This window comes from Lycorma delicatula, chromosome 8 (assembly GCF_047948215.1).
Source record: "Lycorma delicatula isolate Av1 chromosome 8, ASM4794821v1, whole genome shotgun sequence".
Lineage (NCBI taxonomy): Eukaryota > Metazoa > Arthropoda > Insecta > Hemiptera > Fulgoridae > Lycorma > Lycorma delicatula.
In genome coordinates this window covers 96,774,281-96,800,147 of record NC_134462.1, presented here as the reverse complement: position 1 = coordinate 96,800,147, position 25,867 = coordinate 96,774,281, and the positions used below count along the sequence as shown (strand labels likewise).

Sequence of the window (25,867 nt, the reverse complement as noted above, 5' to 3'; positions counted from 1 at the left end):
GCTTGGTAGACTTCCTTTATTGTGGGAGGGTTGATGTTTTCTGATGGTGTTGTTATTGGGGTGCTGGTGTTGAAATTGAAGTTGTGTTTTTGATGGTTCTGCACTTTGATAGAGTTTGCTGAAATATTTTGTTAGGATTTCCACATTGTCTTGATTGTTATGGACCAGATTATGGTTTTCATTCTTCATTAATAGGGTTGGGGGTTCACATTTTTGGTTTTGTGGTAGTCTCTCAACTGTGTTTTGTTGAATCTTTCTAATATTGATTTCAGTGTGTCTTTATGGTGTTGTTTTTTTATTTTTCTTAGAGTTCAGATACATTCTTTTCTTTGTTTTACAGAATTTTGGTAGGATGTTTTTGATTTTTGGGATTGGTATAATAGCCATGCTTGATGTCTCTTCTCTTCTGTTTCATTGTATTTGCTGTTCCACCATTGATGCTTTTTACAGAGTTTTATTGGGGGCCAATTATTCTGAGATTTGTTTAAGATTGTTGACTAGGTCACCCAGTCTATCCATGACTTATTTTTTTAGTTGCTTTTTGGTAATTTTCATTCTTGATTAGTTGGGTAGGGTCCATTATGTTTTAGTTTTAGGGGCTTGATTTTGTTACTTCCTTTGGGGAGTGAATTTAATTTTAGTTTTGATTATGTAGTGATCTGAGCCTATATTTACTCCTTGGAAGACTTTTACATTGTAGATCTCTTTGTGGTGGTGTTTGTCCATGAAGACCTGATCTAGTTGTCATTCTCCTTTAGTAGTAGTAGTAGGAATGTATACAGGTTTTGAGCTTTTGAGGATATATATATTTCTCTTATATCCATATATTTCTCTTGAAATATATGGATTTTGAGATTAGGTTGTGGTCTCTACAGAAATTGATGAGTCTATGTCCATTTTCATTTGTTTTCTTTTGAACTGGCCATTTTCCAGTGATGTTGTAGTATCTTCTTTTTCTGCCTAGTTGAGCATGAAGTCTCCAAATGGTTGTTTAATGTGATTTTTGGGGATGCTATTTATGATTTGGTGGAGTAGGACCCAAAACTTTTCTGTTTCTTTGGTCTATTGGAGATTTATTTTTATTATTCGTGGGGGAGTGGATGTTTATTATGTTGCAGATTTTATTAGATGTTTTTACAGTGAGTGTTGAGATTCTTGGGGATTGTGACTTGAATTCTTGTACAAAATTTATTATTATGAGGATGACAAAAAAGCCTCTATGGGACACTTTACATCACTTTCTTCCCATGTATATCTTTGTAGAGCCTATATCCTTGAAATTCCATGACATCCTGGTCAGTGTTTATTACCTGCAGTCCCTTGATGAGAATTTTATATTGGTCCATTAGGTCAATTATTATTTTTAGTTTTCCAGTCTGCATGAATGAGTTTACATTATGTAGATGTATAGGTGATATGCTTCAATTTGATTTTCGATTTTGTATTACTTTTGTTCATGTGTGCGATATTAGGGCATTCGAATGCTTCCAATCACATGTTATCTTCTTAGTGGCAGCCCACTGTATTTAAGTGCTGCGTTCTGTGAATTCTGGTGTTGCTTGGTTCAGCCAAGCTTCAGTAGAGTATTCCTTAAAATACCTTTCATGGTTGACTGTCAAGGGGTCATCTGTGGTGGGACTAGGTCCAGAGTTACAACTCTAGATGTTCATTCAAATTTATACAAGTGCAAGTATAAAAAGACTCTGATAAGCCAAGTTCTTGAAGATCATTCACTGATTGGAGGTAAGAATAGAGTAATAGATGTTATAGTATAGTAATCAATTATAAAGTTATTACAGCTAAGTCAAACCCCATCTCATGATGTATCTTAAGGTAGAGAATTCTTGGTACATTTACTGGAAAGCAGTAGCCAACAAAAAATTACATCAGTAACAACATTTCATCTTAGCAACTATCACAGTGGCTAAGAAGCCTATTTTCCAAGTATTATCAGATGAAAATTTAAAAACACTTACAAGGAAAAACTCAAAATGTTAGTTTTTTTTTAACAATGTAGTTTGGGTCTTGGGTTACAAAGAAAGTTTTAATGATGCAAAAAATACATTACAATATGGAGTGCAGGATGCCTTAAATATTTCAAAATGCCTCATATTATACTACCTTGATATTTAATTCAAGCATCATATATAGTAAATGTAATGAAGAAATTAAACAACTGTTAGATGTGGAGTAAAACAAAGTATTTCAGAAACTGATTGTTGAGCTTGAAGCAGCAGAAACTACAAAGAATATTTGAGAAAGAAGAAGAGGCAATAAAAAGTGAAAATCTTGAAGTATTTCATTATGCTTAGAACGCACTAATATGAAGGGGCAGGTTTGATTTTTCTTTTTTAAAAAAATTTCATTTCTATAAAAATCTGGATGGGTTTTAATAATGATTTTAATGTTTTGATTACAAAATAAAGAATACACAGATTAGTAGTTGGAAAATCTGTTCAAAAAAAGACAAAAATTTTATTTTATAATTAAAGATAAATTTTATTTATGAAGTTGAACTTTTCCATTCCAGTTAAGCAGAGCATCTTCAAAATATAAAATTGAATTTTTTTTTCTATTCAAAATTTTATTTTCTACTTTATATGAAGTATATGAAGATGCATGTTATTTATTTTCTTATTATTACAGATGGAAAGGTAGTATATATAAATTATTATGGCCAAATATAATATTATATCTTACCTTATACATGGCACTCAGTTTTGTGTACAGATTTATACTTGATGAAGAACAAAGAATGTAAGTAAAAATAATATAAAAACACTCCAATTTATTTTATGATGGTTCTGATTGTGATAGTTTATTTGCATTTCTTATGTGATAATTATTAATTAATTTATAAAAGTAAAATTCTTATTTTAAAATTATAACAATCTATTTCTAACTTTAAAACAGATATTTAAATTTTATATAATTTTGTATTATAAATTATGTTTTGGGTGCATTGCAACATAATTTGTAAAACAATTAGAACACGAATTGCTTAATCCACCGTATTATGTGTTTTATAAGTTTATATGCTGAGTTTAATAGTGGTAGGATAAACAATTATTTTTCAGGAATCGATTCGATTCTCTGAAAGGAATCTTAAAAAAGAATCTGTCTGATTCAACGATTCTTTTCCTTGTCCCCACTAACAGTGGTGCAAACTCTAATGCGCATGCTCTCTTTCTCTTCTTCACCCATGTTTAGCGGTTCTTCTTCATACTCCTGTTCGACTCAGCTGATGCATACCTACTAAATGTCATCGATTCTTCTCTTTTCAAATCTTATTTGATTCCTTAAGAAAGACTACTGTTAATCGAATCGAATCGTAACTGAGAAAGTTAAGATTACTCCCTCTATGAATCATGAGACCTTGCCATTGGTGAGGGAGCTTAAGTGCTCAGTGATACAAAATAGCTGGACTGAAGGTGCAACCATATCGGAGAGGTATCTGTTGAGAGCCAGACTAAGGAATGATTCCTGAAAGAGGGCAGCAGCTCTTTCAGTAGTTGTTAAGGGCGTAGGTCAGGAGGGCTTAAACAGTCGACATTGATAGTGACCATAATTTAGTGTAAATGAAATGTAGATTGGGGTTTAAAAACTTGAAGAAAAGGTATCAGATGAATCTGTGGAATTTAGAGAAGCTTGTTGAAGGGGTGGTAAGGAAGATTTTTGAGGAGGATATCGTAAGAGGTATGAGTAAAAAAGATAAGGTAGAAAATGTAGAAGAAGAATGTTAAAATGGAAATTCTTAAATCAGCAGAAGCGAACTTAGGTGGAACAAAGAGAACTGGTAGAAAACCTTGGATTTCAGACGATATATTGCAGCTGATGGATGAACGTAGGAAATATAATTATTGACAATTAAGAAATACTATAAACAGGAAGTGCAAACTAGTGAAAGAAGAAAGAAAAGTGTTCAGGTGAAAAGAGAAATGAACATCGGTAAAATAGATGGAGCATACAGGAAAGTTAAGAAAAATTTTTGGGTACATAAATTAAAATCCAATAATGTGTTAAACAAAGATGGTACACCAATATATAATGCGAAAGGCAAAGTCGATAGGTGGGTGGAATGTATTGGAGAGTTATACGGAGAATATGAATTAGAAAATGATTATTATAGAGGAAGAAAGTGAAGTCGAAGAGGATGAAATGGGAGAAACAATTCTGAGATTTGAATTTAAGAGAGCATTAAAAGATTTGAATGGCAGAAAGTCTCCTGGAATAGACAGAATACCTGTAGAATTACTGTACAGTGCTGGTGAGAAAACAATTGACAGATTATACAAACTGGTGTGTAATATTTATGTAAAAGGGGATGTTCTGTCAGACTTCAAAAAGAGTGTTATAGTCATGATAAGAAAGCAGGAGCAGATAAATGTGAAGAATACAGAACAATTAGCTTAACTAGCCATGCATAAAAAATCTTAACTAGAATTCTGTACAGAAGAATTGAGAGGACAGTGGAAGAAGTGTTAGAAGAAGACCAATTTAATTTCAGGAAAAGTATAGGGACATTTTTAGGCCTCATATTAATAGTAGAAGGAAGATTAAAGAAAAACAAACCGACATACTTGGCATTTATAATGTAGATAATTTAGACTGGAATAAAATGTTCAGCATTTTAAAAAAATTACAGTTCAAATACAGAGATAGAAGAAAGATTGCTAAGATTTACAGGAACCAAACAGCAACAGTAATAATTGAAGAACATAAGAAAGAAGCTGTAATAAGAAAGGGACTCCGACGAGGATGTTCCCTATCCCTGTTGCTTTTTAATATTTACATAGAACTAGCAGTTAATAATGTTAAAGAACAATTTAGATTCGGAGTAACAGAACAAGGTGAAAAGATAAAGATGCTACGATTTGCTGATGATATATTAATTCTAGCTGAGAGTAAAAAAGATTTAGAAGAAACAATGAATGGCATGGATGAAGTCCTACGCAAGAACTACCGCATGAAAATAAACAAGAATAAAACGAAAGTAATGAAATGAGTAGAAATAATAAAGATGGAGCACTGAATGTGAAAGTAGAAGGAGAAAAGATTATGGAGGTAGAAGAATTTTGTTATTTGGGAAGTAGAATTACTAAAGATGGACGAAGCAAGAGCGATATAAAATGCCGAATAGCACAGGCGAAACGAGCTTTCAGTCAGAAATAATTTGTTTACATCAAAAATTAATTTAAATGTCAGGAAAATATTTTTGAAAGTATTTCTTTGGAGTGTCGCTTTATATGGAAGTGAAACTTGGACGATCGGAGTATCTGAGAAGAAAAGAATAGAAGCTTTTGAAATGTGGTGCTGTAGGAGAATATTAAAAATCAGATGGGTGGATAAAATGATAAATGAAGAGGTGCTGCGGCAAATAGATGAAGAAATAAGCATTTGGAAAAATATAGTTAAAAGAAGAGACAGACTTATAGGCCACATATTAAGGCATCCTGAAATAGTCCCTTTAATATTAGAGGGACAGGTAAAAGGAAAAAAATGTGCAGGCAGGCAACGTTTGGAAAATGTAAAATAAATTGTTAGGGATGTAGGATGTAACCCACCGGGTTGGTCTAGTGGTGAACGCGTCTTCCCAAATCAGTTGATTTGGAAGTTGAGAATTCCAGCGTTCAAGCCAGTTATTTTTACACGGATTTGAATACTAGATCGTGGATACCGGTGTTCTTTGGCGGTTGGGTTTCAATTAACCACACATCTCAGGAATGGTCGAATTAGAATGTACAAGACTACACTTCATTTACACTCATACATATCATCATCCTCATTCATCCTCTGAAGAATTATCTAAACGGTAGTTACCGGAGGCTAAACAGGAAAAAGAAAGGGATGTAGGATGTAGGGGGTATACCGAAATGAAACAACTAGCACTAGGTAGGGAATCTTGGAGAGCTGCATCAAACCAGTCAAATGATTGAGGACAAAAAAGATTTGGTTTCATATCATCTATCCAATTCATTGTTGAGAATCGTAAACAGAATCTGTTTCTCCCGGTACCCGATTCTCGATTCGTTCGTTCAGTTTAAAGAATCGAATCAAAGGAACCACTCGTTCACAATTCTTTCCATTACAAGTGTGTAGTGCATATTTCACAGTTGTTATTTCCTTAAATTATGATACAAATTATGTAGATACCCTTTAGTGAAGATTTAAATATTAATATACTGATTGTAATTATTAATGTGTACGTATACGTAATGCGTAATGTATACGTATTATTTACTTTTGTGTAAAGAGGTTATACAATTTTTTTTTATAGTTTGTTTAGGTAGCATTAATATAATAAAGCCAGAATTAATGTTGATTAATTTTAATCTGTTAATAATATAAATTTGTTGTGAATTAATTCTTGGTTAAATTTTATATTGTTTTTTGCCGAACAATTATATATAAAAGAAAACAGATTGGGACCTAAGTAATTTAGCAGTATTGACAATGTTTGTAATGTATTCGTATTTATTTCAATAGAAATTCGTTAGCAAGCTATTCGGGAAAACATCATCATCTAGCTCTCTTAATGTGTTACTGTAAACATAGAATTTGTAAAGTAATTAAATGATTGTTTACATTACTAACTTCGCCCGTACTGTATGGTTACTTCTGTTACTGTCGCGGTTAGGGGATGATTGAATAGCCGAGAAACATTAGTCTAGCCAGTGGGTTCTGTCCTAGACCTCTCTGTGTTTGTTAAATTCATGCTTGTGAGAATAATAATGATAAATAAATATTAAAGCCCGTTGAATTATTAAAAACGTTCAGTCTATTGTAATTTCTTAACCAACAGTTCGGTCAGTATAGCATCCTCTAATTGGTTTTTAGGTTTTACTTCGCGGCTTCGCTTGCCAAATACATAATCAGAATTACAAAAATAAATTACATCACAATGTTACCAAATCTCATAAAGAATGATTCCAATAGCTGTAATATAAAATGGCAAAATTGTAAAAAATTATTATCTTTTTTTGCTCCATAAAATAATCCAAAAAACCCGAAAATGGTTTTTAGATATTTATCTTGAGTATGTGCATGCTCAAATCTAGTGACTAGCTCGTTTAGTATAGTTTGAAATGCGGAGAATTTGCAATCCTTGTTCAAAATTTTTTTACCTTTCTTCATCGCATGAAGAAAGACCACATGAAGATTACCCACACCAAAAATCAAACTGATATCTTGATTTGTTACTGAGAAGTTAAAATAGTAAGTTTAATTATTACTCCATTTTAACCTTTAAAGCTGGGAATTTAAAAAAAAATCCTTTCTTAGTGTGCACTTAACACTAAGATGTACAAATTTTCATAAATTTAAAGTAGTTTTTGCTGGACATTGATCATGTATGATTCACAACATGCTCTTGAGCTACCATTATAATTATAGTGAAGGTTGTAATTGCCATTACATATTTTTGATTTAACATCATGGCCAAATTTATTTAATTTATGTATTCATTTCCCATTAAGTGAAAGTAAAAATAATGTAGAAAACTAATATTATATTTATGACTCATCCATGGTTATTAAGTAATTATTCTATTAAAAATATTCTATTTTTCAGTATATTTGAAAAGTTAGCACTTCATTGCCATACATATAGTGATTTGATACCTGTATCATTTGTTCTTGGGTTTTATGTGGCAATTGTTGTAACAAGATGGTGGAATCAGTATTTAAGTATTCCTTGGCCAGATTCTCTAGCAATGTTTGTCAGCTGTTTCGTCGTAAGTCAGGTAAAAGGATAAAAAGTTTTTAGAAAGTGCATTTAGTTCTGTAAATGTCCTATTACATTAATTATTATGTTAATAGTATGAATTTGTGTTTGTTGTATAAATCATCCACAGACTGAAATGGATTATGATTTGACCACAAAAATTGCATTTTGATTTATATATTATTTTCATAATCCCTGAAAGAGATTGTTACAAAATAGAAACGTTTACAAATACAATAAAGTTTGACTACTTAAATAAACCAATAAATGGTGATTAACCTGACTACATCAACTGAACTTTGTTTCCTAATCAAAATATGTACATTTTATCCCCCAGTTTCTCTTTATAAATGATAAACTATGAAAAAGTCAGCTAACCAATGCTGGCATTGCAGCCAGTTGCTGATTAGCAGCCATGAAAATAAAATGTGTGAGTAGTGTTCATTGTGTTTTTGTAGCCATTGAAAATGTGTGAACAGGTTGAGCAGAGAATGTGCAAAATTTTTAGCCAACTAACAAGGTCCCCACGAAAGTAACCCACATGACCACCCCCTCTGGGAGGTCAGTAGCAGCATCTCGTTCTCATAATTCTCCTCCACCGTCACCCCATATACTAGAGGATATGGTTGAGGAACCTCCCGACCCAAAGGCGTCGGAGTTATCTAAGTTGAAGAACACGAAAAAGAAAAATAGAATCACGTACAACTGAATTCTATATGGTTTCCTGAGTATATTTTTTATTTTATTTTAATTTTATGAATATTATTCAGTGGAATGTTAGGGGTATACGGTCCTGCATTGAAGATTTTGGAGTACTGGCGCAGGTGCATGGTCCAATGTGTTTCCAGGAAACTCATCTTCTGCGACATGACCCAATCGCACTCAAGGGATACTTTTGTGAGAGATTTGACTGTGTAGTGGACGGTAGAGAGAGTGGTGGAGTGGCTATTTTCATGAGGGATGAGGTATCGGCTACAAGGATTCGACTGACCATTCTCGTTCCTGCTGTTGCAGTGACGATCCAGATATTTTATCATTCCTTGTATTGATAGTTTTAGTAAATAAATAAGGACATTTTCTGTTAAGTGGCAGTACTTGCATTTTTGTGTGTAATTGAGTAAATGTGCTTTGATGTAGGGTGGGATGACATCATTGTTGCATATTGTCACCAATGCTGCAATGACTGGCCTGCTGGCTGCAATGGCGGCACCAGATTATTGTCAGGGCAATAACAATTCAGTATATGATTGATTACAATGTTATTGCTTTCTGTAATCTTTTCAAATGTTTTTTTTTTTTTACATATGGGTACTTTTAACTTTATTTAATAATGATAATCAATGACACTATACTAAAATAAACATGCATAAGAAAAAAATAGCAAAATGAGAACTAAGAATATTATAGGCCTATAATGCAAATCAATAATAATATGTACAGTAATATAAAATATGAAGGATAATTTATTTGGGGGGCGTAAATTACGCTACACATTGAAGAATTTTTTCAACTAAATCTTCATTTTAATATCGTTGCTGCCAAATATATTCAACCAAAAGTGAATTTATTATAGACAGTTTATACTCTAATGTTTCTTGTTTAGATTTTTGGCCTTCATCCACATACTTTCAACCATTTGAGTATGGGCTAGAGTTTGTGGATCAACAAAATGCAATGTGTGATCTGTGATCCAACACCTCGTTTAATGCTGCTGGAGAGTACCATATGCTGCCCGTTCAAAACAGTCGTCCTTGGTGTAATGCATTGTCAGATGATTGCCAAGAAAGTTTTCAGCAGATCTGTCTGGCATTGCTACAATCAAGTTTCCACCAAATACCTATTGAGTGAATACTCTTCGTCTATTATATTTTCTCTTAGTGAAACAAGATTAGTCAATTTCAACATGCATATTAGGTCCACCTATCTCCAATGATTATTTAGTTTATTGTTTTTGTACACCTACATATAACTGTTCCAGTTGATGCATGTGTTGTGGTTCACTCCTAATTTTTCTTGACAGAATTTGACTGAAATGTATTCTTCATTCCAGCACTACATGAAAAACATGACAGTGCGAAAATCTATTCATGATTTGATGAGCATATTTCATGTCTCAAAAGACTCAAAACAGTCTTATCTGGAATAAAACCAGCACTCTTTATCTTGAGAGTGTATAATTTCATTTCGTCCCTATAGCACATAAGCATGGATTGTGTAAATCACCTTTGTTTTACAATAATTGAATAACTGTTTCATTATTGTGAATGTGACCAATTGCAGTAAATTCATTTTAGCAAATAAAATAAATGTTTTTTTTTTTTAAATAATGATAACAATGAAGGAAGGCTTTAACTTGCATAAATGATTTCTGAGGATTGGAATATTTTAAATAAATTAATTATGGCACAAGGTGCGGAAATGATGTGCCATGCGGCTATGATGTCATTCCATCCCATACCAAGGTGCCATCATATTATTACCGACAAAAACGCAAATGCTGCCACTTAACAGAAGAGATACATTAATAAAACAAATAAAAAATCAAGTAAAATGGGTGGATAATTATTATAAAAATGGTTAACATTTTTATTTCCTTGTAAAGCTCAAAATCCAAAAAATTTAGACTTTGGACTTTTGATTTTTTCTTAACTGCAGTAATAAGCCCTCATTGAGAACTTTTCAATGATATAAGTGGTACTTATTGTCATTGTTTCCAGACTTACACCTGATCAAATTTTAATTAATGAAATATTTGTATCTGACAAGGGGAAGGCACATTTGCAACTTCATTTCTTTTTTTTAACTTTTTTCTAATTTAAATTTATTGCTTTACTAATAATTATTAACCTCCGATTATTATAAATAATAATTCAATAATAACAAAAAAAAAGAAAATAAATGTAATAAAAAACATAAATATATAAAAATATATGTAATTTAATAGACATACAAGGAAGTCATGTAGTGTCCACATCAGATTTTATACAACGTAATGTTTTAGATATATTACAAGCAAATTTTTCTTTAAACAGACTAATTTGTTGTTATTTTCATTTCATAGGATTTAGTTGTGAATGAGATTTATTTTTGTATTTGATATTCCTGTGATTGTTTGCAGTATACTTAAAAATATATATACTTTGTTGATGATAATCTAAATTCTTGATTTGATCTTGACATTATTTAAAAATAATTGCTAACAAGGTTACTTATCAGTATAATTTGGAATTGACTTAAAAGTCAATTTTTAAGAATTAATTTGACAGAATTGTTTTTTTAACCTTTCAGCGCATAGTTTTTTGAAGTTTATTTGAATGTTTTAATGTTTATTTTATTTTACACTTTTTACATAAAAGTAAAAAGCCTATTCCTATGCCTATTCATAATGTAAATAAAATTACATTATGAATAGGCATAGAAAATTTGTTGTCTACATTAAAAAAAAACTGTTGATAATAATAAGAAAAGGAAAGCTGAGAAGCAACAATAATAGTTGCCAGTGAGTGTGAGTGTAAGCCACTGAGAAATTGCACCGAGTGTGAAAAAGTCAGTTAAATAAAAAGGGTTAATTATCTGGGATGTTTTTAAAAAAAATATGTAGTTAACTATATGAGAAAATTCTCTACATTGTCTCTAACCATTCATCAACTCTTTAATGTATTTAATAAATTAAAAAACCTTCATGCTAATACCAATGAAGGCCATAATTATTCACTGATCATAATAATTTTTTTCTGTCAGCATCCAAATACTGATAGTTGAAATGTAAGTATGTATATTGTAAATTATTTTCATAATGTGCTAAAAATAGAATAAATTAGTAGTAAAAGTAATGATGGAGTTGTTAAAAAACTGTACCAAATTATTTTAAGCTGAAAATTGTTATTGGTTTGAAATAGTATTAAAAGATAAATTCATACATGTACAATTATAAAATTACACTTTACATTTACAAGAATAGAATATATTACTTTTCATCAATAATTGTTTTTTTATTATAGGATGATAGAGGCAGGTTGATACGTCGCACTATAATGCGTTATGCAAATCTCTCATTTTTAATAACATTATCTATGATATCTCCATCAGTAAAAAAACGATTCCCAACATTAGACCATATGATCAAAGCAGGATTTATGAAAGAAGAGGAGAAAAAAATATTTGAGATGATGGATTTAAAAACTTCACATCCTAAGTACTGGATGCCTTTAGTTTGGGCAGGAAGTATTGTAACTAGGGCTCGGAAAGAAGGGAGAGTTAAAGATGATTTTGCTATGAAAACATTAGTCGATGAAATCAGTAAGTTCAGAGCAAAATGTGGTGAACTGTTAAATTACGATTGGATCAGTGTTCCACTTGTATACACACAGGTTTGTGATAGATTTTATGTTCATACTCGAAATTTAAATCATAATATTGAGGTTTAGCTTTTGAATAACATAAGGAATTGAAATTAAAACTGCGTTCTATGATCTAAAGTATTTTACCATATTTTAATTCTTAAAAATTCCAAGGCATACAGACAGGATTTACACTTCACAGGACCTTGAATATCAGGAAGCATTCTTAATTTTTTTTATTGATTCAACTATTGGCAGTTGTTTTCTTAAGTATTTGTTGTATGCTGCAATTTCAGTCTGTTTGTGCATTATAAATACAAAATGTGGATCTAAATCTTTTTTTTCAGAATGATTATGGTTACAGTGGAATTGTTGGTAACTAGAAATTCAAAGATTGGACATTTTTATTACAAAATTCAAAATGTCACTTTGATATCTTTAATAAATAGGTATTTTAAAATGTGCCCTCTAAATCTACAGAATATGAAAATACTACCAAAATTAAATTTCAAAATATTATTTTCGATGGGTACTTAGCACAGCAGATTATAATGTGGTTCATCACAACAGGCCATAAAATGAATTACAGTTCAACAGTCAGTTTCAGGTTGACCATTCCTAGGACAATGTATTTAATTTAACTTGTTCCTTAAGTGCAAAGTATTCTACATCAAAAGCGGCAGTTTAACAATGTTATGTGTCGTGATTGCCAGGATGACACATTTTAGTTCCAGTACAAGTAAGAATTGTTCTGGGTCTTCTCTTAGTGAGGATAGGTGTAGCATTTGTATTTGAGTGAATTTACAGTAATAATTACTTGTTGTGTTGTTAAATTTGAAAAATACTATGCTAAAGCAGTATACTGAATGCAAAACTCTTTTAAAATTTTGTTTAAAGAAATAGTTATTACAATTTTTAACCACGCAAATTATAATAATGAGCAATATACTACTCTTTGGAACGTAATTACTTCAACTGATATTTCTTTCCAGTATTTCCAGATTTAAACACACTTAAAATTATAATCACTCAAAATATAAATTGACTTCTCTGTGTAATTCCTACAACAAACACGGTACTCTCCTTGATGCAGTACAATTACTTCACCTGATGCATCCACCTCACATGATTCCAGATTTAAAATTGTTCTAAATTCATCTACCTGCTTTTGCCTGCTTTTCCTTAAAAAATGGATACTAATGTATTCTTAAATGATTGTTCCCATAGATAAACTTCAATGAAGGAAAGTAACTGTACTGGTAGTAGGTGATTCTGTAAAAATGAATAAACCATTAAGATCACAGAAAAAAATTGATGCTAGCTGTCAAATTAGATTGATAGCTTGCTTGCCTGCTAATGCAGTTTATCTGTAGTCTACTTTGTAAACAATGTTGAACAAAAGTATGCAAATTAGGTGTTTTAATGGTATGTGGTCTAGAATGCAGGAAGAGATGGAATTACCAAATCTGAGTTCTATGAATTGATAAAATTGTATAGAAGGGATTTAGGTATAAAAAAAATGTTAACATGAATTATTTGATTCATATAATTAACTTTATGATTGTAGAAGCAGTAAGACAAATGTTAAAAAAGAAAAGCACAGTTTAGTTACTGTATGAACAAACACAAAATTTTACAAAAATGTGTTATTAAATGGATAAACACAAAGTAAAAATTGTTCAAATTATATATTTAAGAGGTTCCCCTAAGAGATGCTACATAATCTTTCTGTGAAATTCAAAAACATAAAATCAACATAACTCTGAACAAAAATTATCTTCTGAACATTTTTTCTGAACAAAAGATTATTGTTTCATTTCAGGATAACCTTTAGTAGTGACAGATTTATTAAACAGCAGATATACCAGTTAATAAATCTTAATAAAGTAAATGTCCTGTGGTATTATATTACTGTTACATATAAACAATTATGAGCCTTATATTTGCTTTATGAAACCTGTTTTTTTTTTAATTTACCACCAGGGTGGTGAGTGCATATTTATACAATGATATTCTTAGTGCTTTATTTCAATATATTGATGTTTTTTGAATATAAATAAAATAATTCATTTTAAAAAAATTTCCAATGCTTTTATTTGATTTAATGTAATCTGGTTGTAGGTTTTGAATGCTTTGGATAAATCAGGAAAATATTTTTCTTATTTTGTTTCTTCTAGAAAATGTCTAGAAAAACAAAAAAACTATATTGTGACTGTGTTTATTTTTTCTTTTTTTAATTCAAACTAAAAGATATTTCATTAAGGAATGTTAACTTAATGTGATCTAAAAAGTTTTTATGCATATTAAATTTTAAATTAACTTTCTTAATATCTTTTTAAATTACAGTTTGAAGATTTTAATAATATACTAAAAATTGACACTAAAAGGAAATTTATAAGCATGAAGATTCATGGAATATAGTTTTTTAAATAATATTTTTACTCCAAAACTGTACTAGATACAATTTTACTGAACTTGACCTACTCATTTCCAATAAAAGATTTAAATCTATCCAACAAAATATACATATTTTCTATTGATACTGTAGAATGCTTAGTTATTAAATTTTGAATTTCATTACAAATAAATTTAATTATGTAAACTAATTTTCAGGTTGTAACATTAGCTGTATATACTTATTTTGTAGCGAGTCTGATGGGTAACCAGTACTTAGATCCAACAAAAAATTACCCAAATCATACAATAGATCCTGTTGTACCGATATTCACCCTTCTTCAGGTGACAGCAAAAAATCATTTTTTATTTTTATGTCATAATTTTTATATTAGGTATGTTAAATATTTATGGGATTTACAATTCTTATATGTATTTATGCCACTGATTTTCTTCATACATTTAATTAAATAATAAACTGGTTTTCATTGAGTGCTGCAACATGGAGAATGAATGATTATAGCAGTGGTGTTTTCATATGACCAGATGATGTGTGAAGGAAAACTGAACACATTGAAAGAAATCATTGAGGAAGAAGGGTAGAACTTCAAAAGGAGTGATAATCGAACAAAACAGCTAAGAGGGCTGGAATTTTGGATTCTGATCTAAAGTTAGATGTATCTCACATCTTTTTAATGTAGGGATTCTGAGTTAGGATAAACCCCATGAAAGTAATGTGATTATATTATATACTATGTACAGCGCTTATATAAATTGTGGGTTACAAAAAGAAAAGAAACACTAGGCTTGTGAAAAGAAGTTTCTAAAGTTATGTGGGAATTACAAGGGTGTACAAAATGAAGAATAAAAGGAATAGAGATACAGCATTGAAGTAAACAGCAATTAAAAATAATACAATGATCAAGGCCAAGATGGTACTGATAGGTAAAAAAATGGAGAAAGGGAGGATGCATACTATGAATCTTGTGATGGAAGACTGATACACTGTGATGGATAGTTAGGTTAAGGACTGGAAAAATGTACAGAAGCGAAAAGAAGAATGGAAGGAGGTCATGGAATAGAGGATAGGTGGAAGTAATGAAGAAGCTTATGATTATTGCTTATAGTTATTAATAAACTAACTTTTTTCATGAAGGAGTTCTGCATCACTTGATGCTGAACTGTCTGTCTCTCTTACAGATTTCTACAGAACAAGTACTTATAATAATTTGTTACATTCTCATATCCATTATCCAATAATAATTAAAAATTACCACATAATTATAAAATTACCACATAATTATAATCTGTAAATGTATTTTTAATTTTTATAGTTTTTTTTAAAAAAACTATAAACATTATAACGATAAACATTATAAACTATAAACATTAGCCCTTGTCAATTTTCAAAACAAAAAGTTCGAATAAACGATAGCATTTACTGAAAAGCATGAAGTAGCTAAAGAAAAAAGAAAAGTACACACATGTTGATAAAAGTTTACACACATGAATGGGGCGCCAAAAAAAGTAAAAATAAAACAAAGAAAAGGAAAATCTAACTATCCGCTCTTGAAATATAAGATACAGATGGAAATAGTACCATTAAAAGCTGGTGATTCAGTTAGCGAATTAAATGCTCCCTTTACAATCAATCAATGAGTTGTTGCAAGCACCCCTGCTCTGGATCTGACAGCATTTTTCTCAGTATGCTCTCAAACCTTTCCAATTCAACACTACATCACCTATTGCGTATTTATAATATGTTGTTCTCTATGCAAGTCTTCTCACTTGTCTGCTTGGTAGCCATTGTCTTACCAGTACTTAAACATGGAAGAGACAAATCATGCTCCTCAAACTACCACCCTATTTCCTTGACAAGCATTTTGTGCAAAGTGATTGAGAGAATGGTAAACTGCAGGCTTAAATGGTATTTAGAGAAACATGCCCTAATATCTCCAGAACAATGTGATTTCTGCCAAACTGATCTTCCATTGATCATCTGGTATCAACTGGAAATAGCTATCCAAAATGTTTTTCTGGTCCACCAGCATTTTCTTTGACATCAGGAGGGTGTACAGCATGGCCTGGCGATAAGATATTCTAAACACCCTTAAAGAATGGGGAGTTGTGGGCAATATGCTTGCTTTTATTAGTGGTTTCTTATATGATCAAACTTTCTGTGTTCATGTTAGATATTTTGTGTTGTATCACCTTGGAGATTGGAGTACCTCAAGAAAGGGTATTAAGTGCCAACTTGTTTACTATAGCAATTGACAGTATTACTAAATGTGTGCAGCCAGCTGTTTCACATTCTATATCCGTTGATTTTGCTATACATATCATGACCCGTTGAACAGCCACAGCTGAGAAACTACTTCAGAATACTATATCTCACCTTGAAACTTCGTAAAAAGTTTACCAGTGAACCCAGTGAACCCTCACTGGGTTCACGTTCTCACCTGAGAAAACAAAATGCGTAGATTTTTCCCCCTATGAGACCCGTTTATTCTCCATTGAGAAGAACTTGTAAAAGAAGCCAATTGCTACCTTTCTTGAGATTAAATTTTTAGGTTTGCTTTTTGATGGTCTTCTTATGTGGGTCAAACATATAAAACAGTTAAAAGGGAGATGTTAAAAATTCTAGATATCCTACGAGTCCTTAGCAACACCAAGTGGGGATTCGACTGATCATGTATGTTGCATTTTTATTATTCTTTAGTTTGGTCGTGTTTGGATTATTTGGTAGCATTGCCTACTCTTCAGCATGTCATGCCAAGATTAAGATGCTGATGCTATACATCGTGCTTTTATTTGTCTTACTGCAGGTGCCTTTAGGTCAAGCTTTGTCGCAAGCAAGCTTGTAGATTGCAGTGAGCTATTGCTCTGGGATAGATGGGACCAGCTGCTTGCATCTTACTCTGCCCATCGTAAAGGACAACCAAATCACCTGGTTTTTAAAGCAGTCCGTGCAATGGTATGAAAATTATCCACATTATATAGCACCAATGCGTGTTCGTACACAGCACTTAATGTACCTTTTAAATTTTTGACACACTTTTTGTTTTCCCAACCTATTACTGTTTAATCCTCCATGGAGACTCGACCCATACATTTTAATTATGATCTCACCAAATATAATAAAAAAATCAACAACTCCTATCATCTGTTAGTAAATGTTTTACAAATTTCTATCCAAGACAAACCCAGACGCACTAGTATACACAGATAGGTCAAAACAGAATGATACCGTTGGATGTGCTTTTGTTGTAAATGAAAGAACCTATATGTTCAGTCAGCCTGGTATTACAAGTGTCTACAATGCTGAACTGTATGTCATCAATCAGGCTTTGAGTATCATTAACCCAAAATACCGTCACATTCCTCATTTTTGGCGATTTGTGTAGTGCACTCCAAGCTTTAGATTTGTATTCTAGACATCCCATTATCAATGAAATTCATAGTGCAGTCACTGAGTTGAACCATCGCAACACACAGGTTAGTTTTTGCTGGATCCCTAGCCATGTGGGAATCCTGGGTAATGAGCGTGTAGATTCCACTGCTAAAGATGCAGTAGTTAACCTTCTTTCACCACTTGTGTTACTATTACCGATTTTACTCTATTAAAGGCAAGATGACGACTACTACAGTAGATAATAAACTCCGATGTATCAAGGATACTATGCTGTCATGGAGCTCTTCAATGTGGAATAACCATATAAAGGATGTTATTATCTGCAGTTTATGAATAGGGCCTACTAATCTTACATAGATCCCTAATGAATCAGACTGATGGACCCATTTGTGTTTTCGCTGCGACTGCCAGCTAATGATACACCACATTCTTGTGGACTGTGTGTGTTATGTTCCATTGCATTGCATAAATTTAAATTAGGAGCTAACATCTAAGATATTCTAGGAAACAGTATGATGATGTTATTGAATATTTTGTTATTTCTTAGGCTGTGCATCTGTATTCAACTATTTAATAATTATTGAAATGTGTTTTCTTTTGTAATATAGTATTATTTTTGTTTCAGGCAATAACGCAAAAGTATTTTTCACCCTACAAAAAAAAAAAGAAACATAATAAACTATATTAAGACACTATCATCTGATCAGCTTCTGCATTACAGTTTAATAAAAATCTGCCACTGAGAAGATAACCATTACTGAATGGCATTGCTAAACATCTGTTTTGATATCATTGTGATGCTGACTGCTGAAGTGCTGCTTTAAATGCAAGCCGTCATTGGTGATCAATTTGTTCCCAGTCAAATGACATGATGAGATCTTGGGTGCAATGATTCGCATTTGGCTAGCATTGTTGTGAAGCAGCATGATTACTCAAGGTCTCACAATATGTCTCATTTATCATTTCACCCCATGGCAAAAAAATCAATAAGTGTTGGCCCCTGTCTATTCCAAAAACAATGCACATGATGTTCCAGGCTGACATCGTTTGCTTGAACTTCACTTTCTTGGTAGTTGTTGACTGTCTCCAATCCATGAACTGTTGTTTTAATTCTAGTGTAATGTGAGTTACTCATGTCTTGTCACCAGTAACAATTCAGCTTAAAAATTGATCACTAAATCTTCTTTTTGTGCAGCTTGGTCAGCATTTTTGATACGCAGTGTGTGCACAACTTCCAATAATGTAAGCGTACAGACACAATTTCATTGAGAACACTTTATGAAATTAGATAAAATGCATTATGTAGTGATGAAATTGTAAACTGTCTATTCCTGCGGAATTTTTCATTAACTCTCTGCACCAGGTCATCAGTAAAGATAGTCATACCTTTTGTACCATATATGGGTACGTTTATATGGTCCTCTTTAAATCCCCTATTCTATCTTCTCACAATTTCATCAGACAGTGTTATTCCCATTCACTGCACTAATCTTTTGATGAATTTCGGCCACTTGTGTAACTTTTGCATTTAAGAAATGAATTACAACACATATTTTACAATCAATGACACTGTCTACAGTCATAAACATTTTAAACATGCCCAGGAAACTGTAAATTTATCACAATGGTATCTGTAGAAAGCGACTGTGCACATGTGCAAAACGGTGACAGCTGTGCTGCAGCGAACAAATATAAAAACTGTACTTTCTTAAAAAAACATACCTTGTAGTTACTGTTTATTTGTTACAATTTTTGCCAAAGTACTTATTATTTGTAAATTTCAAGTTTTATTAAAAAGACATTTGAAAAACAGACCTCTTTCATCTACAAAAAATATCATATTTTTAGCAAAATGAGATCTTGATCTGAACACAGGTTTTTGAAAGATGTTTCAAGTTTAAGACGTTTTTAATTGGCCAGAAATTAAAAAAATTGGATGGTTGTATAGTGGCAAATAAATGCTATTGATTTTTCTTTCATTATTGCTTCTTACATAGTACTGTTCTTAATTTGCATGATGACTGACAGTTTTGATTAAGTTTCATCATCATACTCATATTCATGTGAATTAAAATGGTTGTTTTCAAAATTTTAATTTCCTTGCTTAAACTGTTGTAAAATTGTGAAGATACTTATCACAGATAAGTTAGAACTTACCTGTGATAAGTGCTAACTTATCTTCTGCAGAAGAGGCATTTCATTCCTGAAAATATTTTCAATGAGATCAGTGTTTCTACAGATTGTCTATTTCATTAATAATATTAACTACATAACTTTTTTGACATAATCAAAAGAAAAAAATACAGCAATATTATTATGAAAATAATAATTGTTTTTATTATTTGTTAATTAAGTTTTTCTTCTATATGGGGTGGCTTATGGTAGCAGAAACATTAGTAAACCCGTTTGGCGAGGATGATGATGATTTTGAAATAAACTGGCTAATTGATCGCAACCTTCAGGTATTTATAGATTTATGACATAATTTTTTAAGTAGTAGTTTTCTGGTTAGTGAAGTGCAGTTGCATCAAATAAATTATATTTATTCACCAAACCTTTCAGTTGAAAGCAAGATTCATCTGACATCAATAATCCTGACAGCAAATCAATGATTTCATTAAGATTATAGTGTTTCACAGAGATGTTTGACATTACAGTTGAAATGTTTGAAGATCACCTGGACTAGGTTTATGAACTGGACCAGGTCATCTCTCTGCACCAGGTCATCAGTAAAGATAGTCATACATTTTGTACCATATATGGGTACGTTTATATGGTCCTCTTTAAATCCCCTATTCTATCTTCTCACAATCTCATCAGACATAGTGTTATTCCCATTCACTGCACTAATATTTTGATGAATTTCAGCCACTTGTGTACCTTTTGCATTTAAGAAATGAATTACAACACATATTTTACAATCAGTGACACTGTCTACAGTCATAAACATTTTAAACATGCCCAGGAAACTGTAAATTTATCACAATGGTATCTGTAGAAAGCGACTGTGCACATGTGCAAAATCTATTTGCATTATTCTGTGCTGTAATGATCAGATAGTATTCAAATTTTTTTAAAGATTATTTTTGGTTGCCTTTTTATATATTCACTAGTATGTATAGTGTTATCCAAACATCATCTTGTTCGTGAGAGTCTCCCCATATGCCTCTCTCTAGCAGTGAGTGTGTTCCCTTTATGTCTTCAAAACTATTTTGTTGCAATAATTATTTCATTTTTGTGGACAGAAATCTAGAATATTACATTATATTGTTGAGAAGTAAATGATTAATTTTAATTACTCTAATTAATAATCTGAAAAGAAATTAGAAATAAAACAAATTGGAGAAAGTTTATAAAAACAAATGGAGGATGAAAATCTTTGGATACTGTATATGTGTAGTGGATGATGTGAAATAAACTATGAACTTTTGATGCAGAGCTTAGACATTTGTGTGATAAATTAATAACAATTAAAGACCTACTTCATTTATTACATTACTTTTGAATTTTTCCAAAATATTTTGATTGTACTGACATTTGCATGTAAAACAAAACAGTGCATCTGTTTTTACTCCAATACAATTGGATATGTGATTTTCGCACCTGTGACATCAAAATTACTAAAGCAAAATTAGCTCTAATTTCATTTGCAGTGGTTTGAAACCATTTATCATCTTTCAACTTTTTCCTAACAGGATTGTTCAGTTGCTTCATAAGGTTCCATATATTCCGAAAAAATGTGAAGTTCTGAAGGTGGATCTGACTCAGACTTATTCAATATATCTTCACAAATGCTACTATGTTCAGTAAAAGAATATATAATGGGGTTATTTTGAGTTTTTGTCAAATTCCAATCACTTTGTTTTTTCTATGTTGCATATGTATGGCTTAGAAGGGCCTGGTGCATCATCATTATTATCATCACTTTCCTCACTAATTTCATGACTAGATTCACTAGAACTATCACTACAACTTTCTTCAGACTTTGATTCATCAGTAAAACCACTACATTCATTAACACTGTTTAGAATGCTTTATAAAGACTTTGTCAATTCTTCCTCATAATTTCCATGAAACATTTTCTCTGCCATGATGGCTACTGAGATCATAAAAAAAAATACAAACAAAGAGATTATTTTATTTTGATAAGAAGCAGTGAGTGAGACTAGAAAGGAATTTACGAAAATCACATCTTAACACTTCACTTCAGAATACATTACAATGCCATCTATGAGCTATAAACTGAATATATGCATGTATATGGAGCACTGCAGCACTGCGACCTAAGGTTGTCATATGACTTACGCCAAAAAATTGTGTGGCGACCTCTGGGCATCATATGATTTGAATGGGTTAATAATAATATTATATGATATCTTAGTCAGATGATTAATTAACACCAGCTGTTAAGACAATGGATTTTTAATAATTTTGGTTTTCAGTTTGAAAAAGTTTTCTCAGTCAAGACCACCTTCCAGATTGTATGGTGCTTTCTAAAATATTATGAAACATAATCTAGAGTAAAGCTTATTTATGCAATTTCTCTCCCTCTATGAATCATGAGAGCTTGCCGGTGATGAGGGGCCGGAGTGCTCAATGATACAGAGTCGCTGGAACGAAGGTGCAACCATATTGGAGAGGTATCTGTTGAGAGCCAGATTAAGGAATGATTCCTAAAAGAGGGCAGCAGATCTTTCAGTAGTTGTTAAGGGCATAGATCAGGAGGACTTAAGCAGCCATATCAACATCCCTCAATCTTCTGAGTTCTGCACAGCTGAAAGCAATGGAAATCTACAGCTGATTTTTTTCCATGAAAATGTAGCTCTCTGCATTTTCATGTAACAAAGATGGAGGTGCCATCCTTGGTAAAATGTTCTGGAGGTAAACTAGTCTCCAATTCGGATCTCCAGGTGAGAACTACTACGGAAGGGGTCACCAGAAAATTAAAAAATAACATTCTATGAGTCGGAGCATGGAATGTTAGAAGTCTAAAAAGGGTAGGTAGGTTAGAAAATATAAAGAGGGAAATGGATAGGTTAAATGTAGATGTAGCAGAAATTAGCGAGCTTTGGTGTGAAGAGGAAAACAACTTTTGGTCAGGTGATTTTAAATAATTAACTCAGCTTCAAATAAAGGGCAGGCAAGAATAGGTTTCATAATGAACCAGAAGATAGGGAAGAGAGTAGAGTATTTCAAAATGCATAGAGGTAGGATAATTATAAAAAGGATAAAATCAAAACCTAAGCCGACAACGATTGTTAACGTTTCTATGCCTACAAGTGCCCGTGATGACAATAAGGTAGTGTGTATATGAAGAAATTGACGAAGCAATTAAACACATAAAAGGGGATCAAAATTTAATAATAGTTGGAGACTGGAATACAAGCATTGAAAAGGCTAGGAAGGAAATATTGTGGGTGAATATAGCTGGGCAAAAGAAATGAAAGAGGGGACCAACTTATTGATTTTTGCACAAAGTATAACTTAGTAATTGCCAACACCCAATTTAAAAATATAATAGAAGAATATGCACATGGGAAAAACCACGTGATACTGCCAGGTATCAGATAGATTATATCATTGTTAAACAAAGATTTAAAAATCAACTTGTCGACTGCAAAGCTTATTCTGGAGCAGACATTGATAGCACCATAATTTAGTGATAATGAAATGTAGATTGGGGTTTAAAAACCTAAAGAAATCTTGTCAGATGAATCTGTGGAATCTAGAAAATTTTGAGGAGGAGGAGGTAAAGAAGATTTTTGAGGAGAACATCACAAGAGGTCTGAGTAAAAATGATAAGGCAGAATATGTAGAAGTAGAATGGGAGAATGTTAAAAAGGAAATTTTTAAATCAGCAGCAGTGAACTTAGGCAAAACAAAATGAACTGGTAGAAAACCTTGGATATCAAAGGATATATTGCAGCTGATGGATGAATGTAGAATGCTAGTGATGAAGAAGGTAAAAGGAACTATAGACAATTAAGAAATACTATAAACAGGAAGTGCAAATTGGCGAAAGAAGAGTGGATTAAAGAAACGTATTCAGAAGTGGAAAGAGAAATAAATGATCATTTGTAAAATACATGGAGCACAGGAAAATTAAGGAGAATTTTGTGATACATGAATTAAATTCTAGTAATGTGTTAAACAAAAATGGTACACTAATTTATAATAGAAAAAAAAAGGTCGATTGGTGGGTGGAATATATTGAAGAGTTATATGGAGGAAATGAATTTAGAAACTGGAGTTATAGCAGAAGAAGAGGATGAAAGGGAGATACAAATGTAGATTGGGGTTTAAAAACCTGAAGAAAAGGTGTCAGATGAATCAATGGAATTTAGAGAAGAGTGAGGAAGAGGAGGTAAAGAAGATCTTTGAGGAGGACATCGCAAGAGGTGTGAGTAAAACAGATAAGGTAGAAAATGTAGAAGAAGAATGGGAGAATGTTAAAAAGGAAATTCTTAAATCAGCAGAAGCGAACTTAAGTGGAACAAAGAGAACTGGTAGTAAACCTTTGGTTTCAGACGATATATTGCAGCTGATGGATGAACGTAGAAAATATAAGAATGCTAGTGATGAAGAAAGTAAAAGGAACTATCGACAATTAAGAAATGCTGTAAACAGAAAATGCAAACTAACGAAAGAAGAATAGATTAAAGAAAAGTGTTCAGAAGTGGAAAGAGAAATGAACATTGGTAAAATGTTCATGTATGACGGAGCATACAGGAAAGTTAAGGAAAATTTTGGAATACATAAATTAAAATCCAAAAATGTTTTAAACAAAGATCTATAATACGAAAGGTAAAGTCGATAGGTGGGTGGAATATATTGAAGAGTTAGACAGAGGAAATGAATTAAAAAATGGTGTTATAGAGGATGAAATTGGAGAAACAATACTGAGATCTGAATTTAAGAGATCATTAAAAGATTTGAGTGGCAGGAAGGCTTCTGGCATAGATGGGATACCAGCAGAATTACTGTGCAGTGCAGTTGGGAAAGTGATAGGTTACATAAACTAGTGCAATATTTACGAAAAAAAGGGGAAGTTCTATCAGACTGCAAAAAGAGTATTGTTGTCATGATACCAAAGAAAGCAGGAGCAGATAAATGTGAAGAATACAGAACAATTAGCTTAACTAGTCATGCATAAAAAAATCTTAACTAGAATTCTGTACAGTAGAAAATTGAGAGAGTGGAAGAATAGGAGAAAACCAATTTGGTTTCAGGTAAAGTATAGGGACAAGGGAAGCAATTTTAGTGATCAGATAAATAGTAGAAGGAAAATTAAAGAAAAATAAACCAAGATACTTGGCATTTATAGACTTAGAAAAGACATTTGATAACGTAGACTGGAATAAAATGTTTAGCATTTAAAAAAATTTAGGGTTGAAGTATAAAGATAGAAGAACAATTGCTAACATTTACAGGAACCAAACTACAATAGTAATAATCGAAGAACATAAAAAAGAAGCCGTAATAAAAAAGGGAGTCTAACAAGGATGTTGCCACCAATATTAAGGCACTTGTATTGTGCATCCAGCTTTTGAACACCATCGTCATAGAAGTCTGCTTCCTGACTTAATAACCACTGCAACATTGTCGCTTTGACATCATCATCATCAATGATTTAAGTGTTCGGTTACAATTTCATAGATAACACTTGTTGAAACTTGAGGAAACTTCAGTTAGCGAAGAAATTGTAAAGCGTCTCTCACTTTTTTGTCAACTTTGTGCACCAAATCTTCAGTAATGACAAAAGACCATCCATTACGTTCCTAATCATGAACATTTTGGTGGCCATCTTTAAAATCTCTAACCCATTTTCATACCATCCCATTGCTCATAATGTTTTCTCTATACACTTCACTGATCTGACGATGAATTTCAGCCGCTTTCATATCTTTAGTACTAAGAAAACAAATCACACCACGTATTTCACAGTTGGCAGGATTCTTGATCAGCAGAGGCATTTTAAATACTCGCAAACAAATGTAAA

The 25,867-nt window shown here is 32.0% G+C and overlaps 1 protein-coding gene across 1 annotated transcript in view; it reads left to right on the top strand.

The window, feature by feature from the left end:
• Positions 1 to 25,867, top strand: part of LOC142329498 (bestrophin-2-like) — a 46,631-nt gene that overhangs the window by 2,198 nt on the left and 18,566 nt on the right. Inside the window, exons 2-7 of the mRNA XM_075374172.1 lie at positions 2,647 to 2,757; positions 6,047 to 6,091; positions 7,570 to 7,741; positions 11,724 to 12,092; positions 14,676 to 14,801; positions 20,223 to 20,330. Of these exons, the coding sequence (XP_075230287.1) occupies positions 2,647 to 2,757; positions 6,047 to 6,091; positions 7,570 to 7,741; positions 11,724 to 12,092; positions 14,676 to 14,801; positions 20,223 to 20,330 (931 nt within the window). The remainder of the gene's footprint in view (positions 1 to 2,646; positions 2,758 to 6,046; positions 6,092 to 7,569; positions 7,742 to 11,723; positions 12,093 to 14,675; positions 14,802 to 20,222; positions 20,331 to 25,867) is intronic.